Genomic DNA, 17,129 nt, shown 5'->3' with positions numbered 1-17,129 from the left:
AACTGCACAAGTGTGGGGCTGTTAAAGGGGAGGGAGGGGAGTGGGAGGTTTAATTCGGACAATGAAAGGGGGCTGTGAGGGGATGGAGATGGACTCAATTCTCAGCCCCATTTCAGCTACTTCCCAAGCCCATGCCTCCAGTGAAATGTATCAAAGCTGATGATGCAGTTCCGGGTGCCCAATTTACAGCACTGATTGGATGTTTCTGGAGTTCTCTCCCTCCCCCCCACCTCCCCTTTTCCCCACCCTCCTGGGAGAGATAAAGAGTTAGCGGATCAGTTTAGAGGCTGTCGCCCAATTAGACTCCCTCCCCCCCCCCTCCTCCCCATACACATACACACACTAAAAAAACTTAGTGACAACTTCCCAAACAACACAGCAACTAAACAACAACAAAACTCACTCACTCACACTGAAAGGAGTTCCATCCTCTCTCAGCAGCCAGCTTGGGACAGTCTGTACACACACACACACATACACACACTCAGTGTGTGCAAAGCAAAGAGGAGAAGGGCGAGCCGGGCGCCGGGGACAAGGATGAGTCTGCTGTCAGCCATCGACACCAGTGCCTCTGTGTACCAGCCAGCTCAGCTCCTGAACTGGGTCTATCTGTCCCTGCAGGACACACACCAGCCGAGTGCCTTCGATGCCTTCAGACCGGAGACGTCCTCCCAGCACCCCGACCTGAACTACACCAAAGCTGCCGACCTGGGAACCTCGCTCTATTCCAACTGTCTCAACAACTTTTCTCAATTCCATAGGAACGAGGTGCGGAATCCCTACTTTAAAAAAAACAGCGCGGTGTGAATGCAGCTCTGAAATGTACTCTATATATTAGAAAAAGAACAAGCCCAGCAGTTTAGACTGTAGTGAAAACTTTTAACCCAAACTTTTTCCTGCGAGTACAGAAGGCTTTTTTTCTTTAGCGCCCGCCATTAGACTGTGTATGTGTCTGTGTGTGAAATAGACAGAGAGAGGGATAACATTTGATTGCAGTCCCTGGGAGATTGTCGAGAAGTTTTATTTGCCCTCCCCAGCTAGATTGCATTTGTGTCAGTGGCACCCAGTTTTCTCTGAATCCCCCAGTTGTTGACACGCTGGCTAATGATTGAAGGGGCTCTTGCGCTGTGCAATAAGGGGGAGGTTGGAGTGTCCCGTTACTGTGTGTGTGGATGGTCAGCCATTGGGATTTGCCTTCTGAAAGTGGCTTTTTGCACCAGCTCCCTCCTTCACCCCTCTCCCAAATCTCCCTCCTCGCCTGTCCCTGTGAATCACTGCATGTGATTGACAGCTCAATATAAGACAATACTCAACGCCTTCCAAACCAGCAAGAAATCCTGGCTGTTAGAGAAATTTCTAGCGACCTGTTTATTTACCAGGATGTTTAGCCTTAGTTTTTATTTAATAAGGAGAGAGAGAGAGGTGTGTGTGTGTGTGTGACTGGGCAGAGTAGATAGCCTTGGATTCTGTGATCTGCATGTTCTCCAGTTGCTGACAGGGAGGTGGTTCCATTGCTGAGGGTCTGTTTGGAAATAGTATGATATGAGTCTGCTCCATTATTGGAATATCTGGTTGCTGCCATCGCGACAAAAATAAAACCCCAACCACACGTCCACCGTCCCCCTTCCCACGAGTAAATATGCAGTGGAGTGAAGTTACGGTTTTATCTTAAAGGGGCAATGTCCAATAATATGCTCAATGTTGGGGGGGGGGGGGTGCTGGGGAGAGAACAAAGTACTTTACCGTTTAAAACAAACTCGCAATATAAAGTATTTTCTGGACAAATAAATTTAGAACCCAAAAAAACACAATTATTTTGATTCTGTGATGCTACAATAGACAAGGTGAACAGTCCAAGGTCTTTTCCCAGGATAGGGGGAGCACAAAACTAGAGGGCATAGGGTTTAAGATGAGGGGAGAAGGATTTAAAAGGGACCTGAGGGGCACCATTTTCACACAGAGGGTGGTGCATAAATGGAATGAGCTGCCAGAGGAGTTGGTACAATTACAACATTTCGACAGGTTTGTGGATGGGGAAGGGATTAAAGGGATCTGGGCCAAATGCAGGCAAATGGGACTAGTTATGTTCACGAAACCTGGTCAGCATGGAAGAGTTGGGCCGAAGGGCCTGTTTCCATGCTGTATATCTCTCCAATTATCAAATTCTTGAAATGGGATTTGAAAGTAATATCAATGTGACAAGTGACCACAGAACTAAAAGACAGTTCAAAGTTCAGAAGCTCAGAGCAAATTTAGAGATTTGGAATAGGTTGGGGGGGTGGGGGATGGGGGACACTTTCCCACCAATAGGTCTTTAGAGTGGAGTTGCAAAGTTGAGTCAAGGTCAGATGGAACCTTTAAATGACATCTCTATCCATTGGGGAAGGCAACTGAATATTACTGTGATGCTGATTGGTTTTCAATGGGGGCAGGGGGGGTTTAAAAGTAGTCATCAACAGGGAGGGGTGCAACGCAGATCCACAACGGGATAAATATGGCTGAATCCCAGTCTTGTCTCTCAGGTTCTACTCTCTGTGGAGTCAGGGTCATTGCTGGTGTCCTTACAGCAAGGCGCCATTCACTCATCATCCCGGTGCTTAGTGACTTATTTTGAATCATTGAATGTTTATGGCACAGAAAGAGGCCACATGGCCCACCATGTCTGTGCTGGCCAAAAGTTGAGCCCCCCTCCCCCAAAGCTTAATCCCACTTACAAGAATTTGGTGTATTGCCCTGCAGGAAATGGTACATGTGGTACAATCCAGATACCATAGAAACATGGAACCATAGAATCCATACAATTCAAAAGAGGCTCGCTGTATCCCAATACATGTGACAACAATAAATCAAATGAAAGACCAAACTGGCACATTTTAACTTTGGTGAATTTTCCTTTGGCTTGTTCAGGTACATTTGTACTCAAGGCAAATAGTGATTTCAGGCAGCGAACAAAATAGATCCCTGCACTTGTTCTAACGATGATTGTTTTATATCGTGGAGCAGACTGTGAATCTTACTCAGGCCCTCCTATTCATCCTATACCTGTAACCCTGCATATTTATATGGTTAATTCACCTAATATACATGTCTTTGGATAGCTTTGAAATGAGTTGAGAGTTCCTCTACTATGCTTTCAGAAAAAATTCCAGACCCCTACAAAGCTCTAGGTGCAAAGATTTCTCCACATCTCCCCTGTAATCCTTCTACCAATCATTTTAAATCCATGCCCCCCCCCCCAAAAAAAAAACCAGTCACTGATCTCTCTGCTGCTTAATTTGGTCCTTTCCATCCACTCTATTTAGGCCCCTCACAATTTTGTACATCTCAATCTAATCTCTCCTCAGCATCCTCTGTTTCAAGGAGAACAACTCTGACCTAGCCAGTCTTTTCTCATTGCTCCAATTTTCCAGTTCTGGCAACATCCTCATAAATCTCTTCTTGTACTCTCTTTAGCAGAATTAAATCCTTTCTGTAATGAGGTGACCAGAACTGCACACAGCACTCAAGTTGGGCCTAACTGATGATTTGTACAGTTCTAGCATTAACTTTAACTTGGAATTAAGCAGAAGCTCAATTTTTAAATTCTCATCCTTGTTTTCAAATCCCTCTATACCTTCATTCACGCTGTACTCCCGTCACATCGCCCTCCCCAGCCACCCACCCAGCCTCCAATGTGTTGCCTTCTCCAGCCTGACTTGGGCAGCACAGTGGTTCACACTGCTGCCTCAAAGCTCCAGGGACCTGGTTTCGATTCCCAGCTTGGGGATCTGCACATCCTCCCCGTGTTTGCTCCAGGTGCTCTGGTTTCCTCCACACTCCAAAAGATGTGTGGGTTAGGCAGATTGGCTGTGCTAAAATGCCCCTTAGTATCAGGAGACTAGCTAAGGTAAGTGCATGGGGTTACGGGAATAGGGCCTGTGTAGGATTGTGGTCAGTACAGACCCTATGGGCTGAATGGCCTCTTTTGGCACTGCAGAGATTCTATGCTCTCTGCGTTTTTCTAAATCTGGTCTGTTGCACATCCTAAATTTTAATTGCTCCACCATCGGTTGCTGTGCCTTCAGTTGTCTGGTGCGCAATCTTTAGAATCTCCTTCCTTCCTTCTCCACTCTACCTTCTTTCATCCTTTAAGACACTTCTTAAAATCTACCTGTCTGGCCATGCTTTTGGCCATTTACCCCATTGAAGCTCAGTATCTAATACCCATGTGAAGCACCAAGAAGGACACCTTTGTGGTTGAAATCTGGATGGAGTGAGGTTGATGGGTTGAATGGCCCATTCCTGACTCCAGATTACTATTTGGCACTTTATGTACATGTAGGTGTGTGTTTGTCAGTCCTGCTATTCCACTCGTATAGTTTATTGCTGTCATATCTATAAGTGACTGGCACATATAGTGGCTTTTTTGATTTATCCATGGATGTGAGTGTCACTGGCTGGGCCTGCATTTATTGGCCATCCCTAATTGCTCCCGAACTGAGTGACTTGCTCAGTGATTTCACGGGTCAACCATATTGCTGTTGTTCTGGAGTCACATGTAGGCCAGACCAGATGAGAACGGCAGATTTCCTTCCCAGATGGGTTTCTCTCCAACCACCAACAATGGTTTCATGGTTATCATTAGACTTTTAATTCCAGATTTTTCCAGATTCAGATTTCACCATTTTGCCACGGTGGGGTTTGTACCCAGGTCCCCAGAGCATTACCCTGTATCTGTGGATTATTATGCCAGTGGCAATACCACTATGCTGCCGTCACCACCTCTTTGTTCTTTGACACATCATTATACTAAAGAAAATTGCAGCACGGGAACAGGCCTTTCGCCGCCCCCCCCCCCGCATCGACCATGCTGCCTGACTTAACTAAAACCCCCTATCCTTCTGGGGGCTATATCCCTCTATTCCCATCCTATTCATGTATTTGTCAAGATGCCCCTTTAAAAGTCACTGTTGTATCTGCTTCTACGACCTTCCCCAGCAGTGTCACTTGGGGGATGGGGAATTAATCTTGGGAAATAAGGGAGGAACGTTAGGAAGGATGTGATTGCACTGGAGAGAAAGGGTGCAGAGAAGATTCAGCAGGATATTGCCTGGGCTGGGGTGTTTCAGCTACAAGGAGAGGCTGTTTAGACTGGGGTTGTTTTCCTTACAGTAGAGGAGACTGAGGGGAGACCTCATCAAGATGTACAAAGTTATGGGGGACGTAGATAGGACAGGACCTCTGTACTTAATAGAAGGGCCAATAACCAGGGGGCGTGGATTTAAGTTAAGCGGCATGCAATTTAGAGGGGATTTGAAGAAAACCGTTTTTGCCCAGAGGGTGGTGGGATTCTGGAGCTCTCTGTCTGATCTCACAGAACATTTAAGAAGCATTTCAATGAGCATTTGAAGCATCATACTATACGAGGCTACGGATCAAGTGCTAGAAACTGGGATTAGAATAGATAAATGCTTTATGCCTGGTGCAAGCATGATGGGCTAAAGGGCTCTTTCTGTGCTGTAAAGCTCTATGATTCGGGCCAGTATCTGACTGAGTGGCGGAGTAGGCTTGAAGAGCTGAATTACTATTTCTGCTCCTAATTCCTGTGATTCTAACTCGAGGTGAGTGCAACTGCACTTGCAAAATAAATGAAATGATGGAGGGAAAGGTCTGAGTGTAATTTTTTTGCTGCATTGTCTCTTAATATCTTCAGTGTAGCTGCCAGCTGGCTTTTGGGTGGATTGGAGTGAGGGATCAATATTGGAGGAGGATAGGGTGAGAAATGGGCCCTGAATTCCATGCTACCCATTGTTGAGCTAAGGTTTCTGCTTAGGAATGTACTGACGTGCAGAATTTCTCCCCAGTATGAGTAGCAGCAGTTTATCCTATTGCCTTATTCCTGAACTGTATCCCTCAAGTTACGGTGGCACAGTGGTTAGCGCTGCTCAGCACCAGGAACCTGGGTTCGATTCTGGCCTCTGTGCGGAGTCTGCACGTTCTTCCCATGTCTGCGTGGGTTTCCTCCGGGTGTTCGATTTCCTCCCACAGTCCAAAGATGTGAGGGTTAGGTGGATTGGCCGTGCTAAATTACCCCTTAGTGTCAGGGGGACTAGCAGGGTAAATATATGGGATTGCGGGGGTAGGGGTTGTTGTCAGTGCAGGCTTGAATGGCCTCCTTCTGCACTGTAGGGATTCTATGAATTTTGGAGAGAAAACAACGCGGCCAAGTCCTGAAAATGGTCACGGCCCCTTCAGTGGGCATACGGGAAAAGAACTTGTCAACCTGCTGGGGCGTTGCCCTTTTAAGAAACAGTGCAAGTTTGAGGACCAAACGAGACATTGCTTTGGAAGCCGAGACGTGTCTGATGTGGATTGGGGGAGACGACAGGAGAAGCTGGGCGGCACGTGAAGACAGTTTGCAGTGTGAACTCGCCTCTCCTGTAGCCGTGTACACTTGCTTGTGGGGAGCCCTCCATTGCCAGGGTGGGAGTTTTGGGGAGGGGGGACAGAATTAGGCTTTGCTCTCTCTGGCATTTAACACATTGGTGCTCAGAAAAGTACAACCAGCAGACATCTCCCATTCTGAGTGGAGAGATTTAAAAGCAGCATCTTGGTTCTCTGCACATGTAATAAGATTAGTGAGGTTCTTGTGCCCTGACTGATTTACAGAGGGTTCCAATAAAGCATAGCTGCACTCAGTGTGAATGCACAAGCCTTCAGTGGGTCATGGAATCAAGAAACACCATCTCCTTTCCCTCAATTTAAGGAATATCTAATTATCTCCCTAGCCCCAGAGCCTTTGCCCTGGTCCATCCAGCCTGTGTGAGCATTGGGTTAATCTAACCTTGTAGAAGGAGGATCTCAAAACCACTGCCCAGAATCAGGGGAGAATGTCCAACCTTTTAACTGTCCCGTCTACCCCAAAACAAAAGCAGTCACCAGGGTGCAGAGGGTTAAATATCCCTGACCTTTCTGACAGATCGCTTTATTTGAATTCACTCCCGGATACTATAAAGCAGTCTTGTAAACATGACAGCTGGATTTAACGTGCGAATAGCTGTCTCGTTTAAAAATACCCCGGCGTGGCAGACACATTGGGGTGGGTAAGGATAGAGGGAGGAGAGACACACTAAACAAGTTACAGTCTCCAACTCAATAAACCCACATCCCAACCTGGTGCATAAGGAGACCAACGTGAGATGCTTGGCGTACAAAATCCACGTTGGATTTTGGGTTGGGCAACTTGGGGAAGTGAAAGTGTGGGATGTGGAGTCGGATTCCTTCTGAAACTTCCTTCCCCCCTCATCCATATTTATTTTTTCTCCTGTGTCAAAACGCACTTGGCGGATCCAAGTCTGACACCTCCACCCTTTTGTAGCTACAGAGTAGAACAAGAGTGGCAAATAACAGCCCCTCTCCACACCCTCCCCCCTCTCCCAAAACAAGTCAAGGTGTCACATCTTCTTGAAGGGCAGTTTGAGAAATTCTGCTTCTGGAAACCTATTCTCTCTGGGATATTTGCCACTTGCACTGTAGCGATCCTATGGTCTTATCACTGTAACACTTTTGCAACAATAATACCCCAATGTGAGGACTTCTGTTCGAAAACAGAGTCCCAAAAATTTACAGCATGGAAACAGGCCCTTCGGCCCAACTTGTCCATGCCACCCCTAATTTTTTAAACCCCTAAGCCATTCCCAATTGCCCACATTTGGCCCATATCCCTCTATACCCATCTTACCCATATAACTGTCTAAATGTTTTTTAAAAGGCAAAATTGTACCCGCCTCTACTACTACCTCTGGCAGCTTGTTCCAGACACTCACCACCCTCCGTGTGGGGAAAAAAAATTGCCCCCCTGGACCCTTTTGTATCTCTCCCGTCTCATGTTAAACCTATGCCCCCTGGTTTTAGATACCTCTACCTTTGGGAAAAGGCATTGACTATCTAACTGATCTGTGCCCCTCATTGTTTTATAGAGCTCTATAAGGTCACCCCTCAGCCTCATAACGCTCCTATGTTGAAATAAGAGTGAAGATCCGTACGGTTGTTGATCTAGCACACGTTACACTGGCATGGAATGCGAGCATTGGGGAGGAAGTTGTACTTCTAGTGTCCAGGGACACAGCAGAAAACAAGTCACTCCATAGGACTGGCTAGATTTTATTGTGATGGGCTATTTTGTAAACTCGTGCTTGCTTGGCTGCTCAGTCCTGAACATGTGAATCACCGGGATCAGTCTGACCGCTGCTTTCACTGAAGACTACACGTTTTTTTGCAACAGTTATGACTATATTGCGCAAGTAACCGAATTTGATCCGTTTCCCAGGCCATCACCGGCGGCTTGTACAAGAATGCTTCTCCCTATGGTTCCTTGAGCAATATCGTGGACGGACTGAGTTCGCTGACAGACCATTTCTCGGATCTATCGCTGTCGGCGGAACCTCGCAAACCTGGCAAAAGACCCCCTCCCAACTACTTGTGTCACCTCTGCTTCAACAAAGGGCATTACATCAAGGACTGTCCCCAGGTAAGAGCCATCTGCACTTTGCCAGAGATGCGAGAACAAAAGGCGAGACGGGCTGAATAATGTAGATGATGATCGCTCGGGCACTCACCAGCAGCATTGAAGGGGAATTGTGCTCCCAGTCATTGTTGATGGATTTTCTTTTAACATAAGTATGAATAACAGCAGCAAGTGTAGTATTTCATGTGCTTAAACTATTGGACGAATTTAAAATATCTGCAAAGTAAGTTCTAATATTGAAAAGATGTGTGCGTGTGTGTATTCTTAAGAGTACAGCTGAATCCACAACCTTTAACAAAAGAATAGTATGAACAATGAAGGATTAAATCAGCAGCTCTGTACTATTTCAGATGGTTAGTGCTTGCTGGCCTGGCTCCATCACTGTGTTTTAAGAAGTAGATGGAAAAGTTGGTTCTGTTTGCCCTCAATTATTACACTGCAAAAGAGTCAACACACGAATTTCTGAACTGAATGTTAGCACAGCCAGAAAGGTACATTTCTACATGGCTGGAGTCTTGTCCAGATACTAAACATCATTTGAGCTACAATTTCTGCTATAATGGGAGTCAAAAGTGCATCAATGTACCAATTTGTCCATTCCAAATGAGTTTCCAGGCTCCCCATTCATTCTGCATTACTTAGTGTACGCTGACCGGGTGAGAGTTGCATATATGTTTCACAGTTCTCGGAAAGCCACAGTAACCGTGGGCCCCAACTCTCATAGGGAAATCGATGGGGGATTGTGGAATTTGCGGGAATGGAATTAGATTTATCCAGTCATTGTAAATCAGTGACTGTCACAGTTAAAGCACTTTATTGCCCTTGTTTGAAATCAATGTCATGGTGAACTCTCATGATTGCACAATTGACGCCAAACCATTATTGCACAAGTGTGCTAAAGGCGATTTCATCTCGAGTGATTGTTGTTACTGATAATAGTCATTGCCCTTCAGTGACAACTGCAGATTATATTGGCTATTATGGAGCAAGACTGGAATTGTTCTGACTTTTTGCACCGGTATTTGTGTCTCCTGAAAAGATTTTGCCAATTTTCCCATTTAGAATGATTCCGCATTCTTGAATAAGACATTGGTTTGGAGGTGGTCAGAGATCAGTGAAGGGAAATGCTCGAGTTGTGTCTCATTCTGCAGGAGGTCTGTGCAAACAGGCCGCCCATCTGAAGTATAATAAAATCCAGACGCTTGATTTCAAATCCGCAGAGACTCCCCCTTCAAGGATTGGTGTTCTATCTCTCCTCTTCCTGCCTCCCACTCTTCAGAGCTGAAACAGTCTAAGGGACAGAGTCCAGGCACCTCAAAAGTGGTATTGCCTTTTAGAGTCTAGATCAAGCACTACACTACAGCATGGAAATAATCCAGAGAATTGTACTTTTAATCATTCAAAGTGTTTAATGCTTAGAGTCAAACCAGTTTTTGATCTCTGTCAACAGAGTTTAATTACAGCTGTAATATAGTTACATGAAATTAATTTGGTTAAAAGACTGAGTAAATGCAATGTACATTCTTCACAATAGTAATCTGCATATAATCTAACTAACATCCAATTTAGCAGTTATAATACTAACCCATCAAGTTTCCAATTTAATTGGAATGCGAATTAAATTGAAGAGTGCACAGGTTAACATTCAGATTCAGTTGCACATACCTAGAACAAGGGAAAATGATTGTGCTCATTGGAGGCCAATCATCTCGGTCCCAGGACATCACTGCAGTAGTTCCTCAGAGTGGTCTCTGAGGCTCAGCCATCTTCAGCTGCTTCATCAATTACCCTCCTGCCATCATAAGGCCAGGAGTGGAGATGTTTGCTGATGACTGCACAATGTTCATCATTCGTGTCCCTTCAGATATCGAAACCGCCTGAAGCCGAATGCAGCAAAAACCTGGACAACATTCAGACTTCGGCTGATAAGTGGCTAGAAATATTTGTGCCAGGCAATGACCATCTCTAACGAGGGAGAATCTAACCATTGACCCTTAACATTCAATGGTATTATCATCACTGAATTCCCCACTGTCAACATTCTGGGAGTTACCATTGATCAGAAATTGAACTGACCGGCAATATAAACATTGTGGCTACAAGAGTGGGGCAATATCTGGGAGTCCTGGGGTGAGTAATGCGCATCCTGACTCTCTGAAGATGGTCTGCCATCTACAAGGCACAAGTCAGGAGTGTGATAGAGTACTCTCCACTTGCCTGTATGAGTGCAGCTCCAACAACATTCAAGAGGCTGCACACCATCCAGGACAAAATGGCCTGCTTCATTGATATGCCATTCACCACCAATGCACGGTGTGTACCAGTTACAAGGTGCACTGCAGGAATATGCCAAGGGTCCTTTGAAAGCACCTTCCAGACATGTGACATCTACCACCTAGAAGAACAATGGTAGTATATGCAGGGAACACCATCACTCTAAGCTTCCCTCCAAGCCACTCACCATTCTGATTTGGGAAATATCGACCATTCCTTCACTGTGGCAGGGTTAAAATCCTGAAACTCCCTCCCTAACAGCAATGAGTACTTACACCACATTGACTGCAGCGGCTCAGAAGGGCAGCTCACCACCTCCTTTTTGAGGGCAATAAATGCTGATCTAGCCAACAATGCCCATATCACCTGAATGAAGAAAAAGCACAGTGTTTAGTCACCCATCTAATAACTAGATGGACCACTTAACAATATGTTGCAGTCTAATGTTCGCCATCACACCTGTAATTTAATTTACCACTTATAATTCAACTTCCAGTGTTTGTTTAATTACCATCTTAAGTTCACTTTAAAAGCAACAAATGTTTCCACCCATTTCAGAATGACTGCACCTTGTGCTTTGTGACATTAGCTGGCAATAGTCTTTGTCCTATTATCTGCTAAATGTGTATCCATGAAAACCTATTGATGTCAATTAGCTGCCAACCTTGAAGCTAATTTTTAGACCTAATGGCCTTTCTGCCCATCACGTTTTAGCATGAAAGCCCATGGATTTAATACATGCACAACAACAATTTTTATGATGACACCTCAGGTAAGAATGTTACACAAGTTCACACATTGTTTGTTTAGCTTTCTATTAAAGTTGAAGCAATGGTCCCGGTACAGTGGTTCAGTGGCTAGCTCTGCTGCCTCTAGCTCCAGGGACCTGGGTTCGATTCCCAGCTTGGGTCACTGTCTGTGTGGAATTTGCCCATTCTCCGTGTCTACGTGGGTGCTCCGGATTCCAAAGTCCAAAGATGTGCGCGTTAGATGCATTGGCCATGCTAAATTGCCTTATTGTCCTGGGATGCTAAAGGGATTAGTGGGGTAAATAGATGGGGTTACGTTGATAAGGCTTGGGTGGGATTCTTGTCAGTGCAGATTCATTGGTCCAAATGGCCGCCTTCTGCATTGTAGGGATTCTATGAATATTTGCAATAAACATTTAAAATAGGAGCAGGAATAGGCCATTTGAGACTGCTCTGCTGTTCAACGTCATCCTGGCTCTATCTCTACTTCATACTCCTGGACTCTCCCCATACCTCATACAACAGTCCTGCCATCCCAGGAATCATTTGCTGAATTCCCTTTATGGCAAATATACCCTTACTTTGATAGCAGACCAAAATTGCCTTTAGTAGACTCGCTGTACCCTAATACATTGCTTATGGGTGCTCAAGAATTTAGAGTGTGGTTGCAATATTTACATAGAAACTAGAAGTAGGAGTAGGCCATTCAGCCCTTCGTGCCTGCTCTGCCATTCATTTTGATCATGGCTCATCATTGAATTCAATATCCTGATCCTCCCACTTCCTCCCGTATCCCTTTAGCCCCAAGAGCTATATCTACTCCTTGAAATCGGACAACATTTTGGCCTCAACTATGTTCTGTGGGGGCGAATTCCACACATTCACCACCCTCTAGGTGAAGAAATTTCTCCTCACCTCAGTTCTAAAAGTTTACCCTTTATCCTCAAACTATAGTCTCCATCTCTGGACTCCCCGCAACACTGAGAACATTCTTTGTGAATCTACCCTGTCTAACCCGGTTAGAATTGATGTGTTTATGTACTTATCTGCAATATTTGTGTTTATCTGCCTGGTCCCTTTGAGACAAGGCTCCTGGATTCTCTCCAGACCAAGGATCTTACAACAAAGCTGTTGAGCTCATTGTTTCTTTATTTGTTCATGGGATGTGGGCATCATTGGCTATGCCAGCATTTATTGCTCATCCCTAATTGCCCTTGAGAAGGTGGTGGTGACCTGTCTTATTGAACTGCTACAGTCCATCTGGTATACCTATAATGTTTTAGGAAGTGAGTTCTAGAGTTTTGACCCAGAGATAGTGAGGGAACAACGATTATAATTCCAAATAACAAAGAATAAAAGAAAATTACAGCACAGGAAGAGGCCCTTCGGCTCTGCAGCAAACTAAATCCCCTACCTTTCCGGGGACCATATCCGTCTATTCCCATTCTATTCATGTATTTGTCAAGACACCCCTTAAAAGTATCTGCTTCCACTATCTCCCCTGGCAGTGAGTTCCAGCACCCACCACCCTCTGTGCAAAAAAACTTGCCTCGTACATCCCCTTTAAACCTTGCCCCTCACACCTTAAACCTATGACCTCCTAGTAATTGACTCTTCCACCCTGGGAAAAAGCTTCTATCCAGTCTGTCCATGCCCCTCATAATCTTGTAGACTTGTATCAGGTTGCCCCACAACCTCCGTTATTCCAGTGAGAACAAACCAAGTTTCTCCAACCTTTCCTTATAGCTAATGCCCTCCATACCAGGTAGAATTCTGGTAAATCTTTTCTGTACCTTCTCCAAAGCCTCCACATCCTTCTGGTAGTGTGGCAACCAGAATTGAACACTATTCCAAGTGCGGCCTAACTAAGGTTCTATAAAGCTGCAACATAACTAGGCAATTTTTAAACTCAGTGCCGCATCCAATGAAGGCAAGCATGCCGTATGCCTTCTTGACTACCTTCTCCCTCAGCGTTGCCACTTTCAGTGACCTGTGTACCTATATGCCCAGATCTCTCTGCCTATCAATACTCTTAAGGGTTCTGCCATTTACTGTACATTTCCTATTTGTATTAGACCTTCCAAAATGCATTAACTCACATTTGTCCAGATTAAACTCCATCTGCCTTTTCTCTGCCCAAGTGTCCAGTCAATCTATTTCCTGCTGTATTCTCTGGCCCTCATCGGCAAATCCCCCAACCTTTCTGTTATCTGTAAACTTATTAATCAAACCATTTACATTTGCCTCAATCATTTATATATGTTACAAATAGCAAAAGCCCCAGCACTGATCCCTGTGGAATGCCACTAGTTACAGCCCTCCGTTCAGAAATATCCCCTTCCACTGCTACCCTTAGGATGGCAAGTGCCTTGGAGGGGAACTTGCAGGTGGTAGTATTCCCATGCTACTGCTGCCCTTCTCCTTCTTGGTGGTAGAGGTTTGGGAGGTGCTGCCAAGTGGCCTAGGTTGATGCAGTGCATCTTTTAGATGGTACGTGCTGCTGCTACTGTGTGTCAGTGGTGGAGGGAGTGAATATTTAAGGTTGTGGATGGAGTACCAGTCAAGCGGGTACTTTGTCCTGGATGTTGGCATTGTTAACCTCAGTTGTTCTGCACATTGGTTTCTTAGGGAGAAGCCAGATTATCTCAGGTACATCTTTTAAAGATGTACCATTCATTTGAGAGGTAATGTGTTACACAATGAATGACTGTACAGTCTGGGCATTTGTAATGTTTTATCTTGTCCACAGAAAAAGTGAAGGTTAGTGGCAAACATACTTTCAAGATGTACTTTCTGTATTGCCTGAGCATCTGTAGGCCAAGACCAAGATCTCCTCTGGTCCACTGACTGACTTCTGTCAATGGTTCTCGAATGTTACAGTTGGACCTTAGTGTGGTTGTGTAAGAAAGAAGAATGGAGAAAATTGAACATTGTCCCTGCTTTGTGCTAACACTGGATGCTGCAGATGTACAGGGTGGGTGTCGGAGTGGAGACTGGTATGATATTCCCTTTGGCCGTATATCATAGCAACACTGACTGCTCAGGTTCACACAGGAATGAATGCCACTTTGAGGTAAATGAGCACTGTACGCTCAACATGTTAGGGTAGCACAGTGGTTAGCACTGCTGCCTCACAGGTCCAGGGACCCGGGTTCGATTCCTGGCTTGGGTCACTGTCTGTGTGAAGTTTGTGCGTTCTCACCATGTCTGTGTGGATTTACTCCTCCCACAGTCCAAAGCTGTGTGGGTTAGGTGCATTGGCCATGCTAAATTGACCCTTTGTGTCCTGGGGTGCGTAGGTGAGAGGGATTAGTGGGGTAAATGTGTGGAGTTACGGGGATAGAGCCTGGGTGGGATTGTTGTCAGTGCAGACTCAATGGGCTGAATGGCCTCCTTCTGCACTGTAGGGATTCTCTGATTCTTTCAGTTAGTTTAGCTGGGGAGGAGAAGAGATTGAACAAGAATTTTTTTTTCTAATGCTGTTTGTTACATTTCCACAACCGCATCAGTGACAGAACTGCACCGTTTGCCCGACTTTCTGGCTTTCTTTCAATGATAGAACACAGAGTAAAAAGTGGTAGTCGGGCAACTGGATGGAACAGCAGCCAATTGCCAGTCTCTACTCTATGGAATTGTGAATCTCTGCTAAGTGGAAGATTCTAGGAAAACCGAGTGGCATTATTATTCTTACTACTAATTTCAGCATCCTCGATCTCCAGGCATGGTGTTCCAATAACAGTTTGGGTGGTGAACTGTTCTTGATACCTATCTATGATGCAAGGCGTTAAGGAAGGCAGGTTGGTTGATCCAGCAGTTGAACTTTCCTCCAGCAACCCACCATCCTTCAATGACCTTCTGGACTGGATGTTTCCCAAGCAGATAAATGTCGGAGGCAAATGTACCTGGTTATTTCATGATCCGCTATCCCGTCACAAGAACCATCTTTACTTTATTGTGTCGGTCTAAAGTTTTAAGCAGGAATTTTTTTAGTATAACTCTCAGATTTTCTCCATCGTTGTTTCTTGAGGACTCTATTATCTCATTCAGTGTGGTTGCATCACTGTCTGGTAACTGTAGGTTCCGCACAGTGTTGCCTATTGATAGTGTACCTCGGCTGTGAATGAAAAGCAACCCTCTGACTTTCAATTCTACCCCCCCCCACCCCCCGGTTGTCAAGGAAATACACAAAAGGACAACAGTTCCTGGTAACAATTAGCAAAGCTGGTGTGTAAAAGTTGGACCAAATCCACCAAAGTAAATAAAATGCTCTAACTTCACAAGGAATCCAAGACTGTGATCCAATGCCAGTTTTGGGGCTCCCATTCATCCGTCTGTGATTTTGCTTTGATCAAATACTCTGAAGTAATCTAAAATCCACAGTAGGTTGGAGGTGGGGGGGCAGGGGAGATATTAGAGTGAGAAGCTTCAAAAATAAAAATACACCAAGAATGTTTTTTTCCAGATATGGGGATTTGATTCACTCAACACTGTGGCCATCTTTTACTTTTCACGCGACCTGAGTAGATTATTTCATAATGTCAACTCTTTTTCAGTTTACTTGGAGACAATTGGCAGTGAATGTACATTCACCATTGAAAATGGTGACAAACTCTCCTCCATAGCAACTGGAACTTGGGAATAAAACACTTAATGGCACCAAATTTGGATTTCAAGTTTGATTAAACGGGGCTCTTTTGCTGACTGAAATTTCATTCTTGTCACATGTTGTTTCATAATACCGTTGAGAAGGAAGTTGAGATGTTTTATTACACTAGGAGTCCGTAGACCACTTAGTTACTAAGATCGAGACACTCCTTTCAGCTGCTTCAGCCACTTTCCTCCCTTCTCCTAGCACAACGGATCAAACCCTCCATAACCTTACCTTAACCCTGAACTTGTATCTTTCTCCAGTCCCTCACCTCATCGGTCCTTGCACTGGTCAAGGTACCTTGCACTCACCTTGACCACGAGACCTGTATCTTACTCCCTCGACTCTATTGACCTCAAATTGTTGACCATCCAATTTCTCCTCTTGTTCACTGATATCGTTAACAGTTCTTAATCTTTCATGTCTACTTACAGACTTCTCAAGAGAAACTTATCTGTGAACACGCTATTCATGCAAATTATAACCCTGCCTCCGACCTTTCTTTCCAAAATCCTTGAGTCTGGTGTCGACTTCCAAATCCATGCCCATCTTTCCCACCATTCCATGTTTGAATTCCTCCAACCCCGTTTCCTGCCGCAATACTGAAATGGCTCTTATCAATGGTACCTAGCCATAGCCCACAAGGCACCATAGACTCTCTAACTCTGTTAGAGAGGGGCAATTGGTTATATAGTTTGAGGGGCACTGCACAAATGCTTGGGGCAAGGAAGGGAGGAATTCCTTCATCAACTGGCACATCTGGGGATCGATTCCACACTGATGTCAGTCAGTGCAACTGAACTAATCGATCCCACCCCCATCTTGTCAAAGTCATAACTCACATCGTGTGTGACTGTGAACGTGGTATACTGTCCCACCTCATCCTTCTCAATCTGTCCACTGCCTTTGACACCACTCTCCTCCATTACCTCCCCTCCACAGCCCAGTTGAC

General features: G+C 45.0%; 1 protein-coding gene across 1 annotated transcript in view; it reads left to right on the top strand.

The window, feature by feature from the left end:
- The first annotated feature begins 332 nt into the window (after positions 1 to 332).
- Positions 333 to 17,129, top strand: part of zcchc24 (zinc finger, CCHC domain containing 24) — a 210,192-nt gene continuing 193,395 nt past the window's right edge. Inside the window, exons 1-2 of the mRNA XM_080215675.1 lie at positions 333 to 768; positions 8,309 to 8,509. Of these exons, the coding sequence (XP_080071801.1) occupies positions 538 to 768; positions 8,309 to 8,509 (432 nt within the window). The 5' untranslated portion in view covers positions 333 to 537. The remainder of the gene's footprint in view (positions 769 to 8,308; positions 8,510 to 17,129) is intronic.

Source organism: Carcharhinus amblyrhynchos, chromosome 31 (assembly GCF_965287045.1).
Source record: "Carcharhinus amblyrhynchos chromosome 31, sCarAmb.v2.hapA, whole genome shotgun sequence".
NCBI lineage: Eukaryota > Metazoa > Chordata > Chondrichthyes > Carcharhiniformes > Carcharhinidae > Carcharhinus > Carcharhinus amblyrhynchos.
This window is presented reverse-complemented; position numbering and strand designations above follow the sequence as displayed.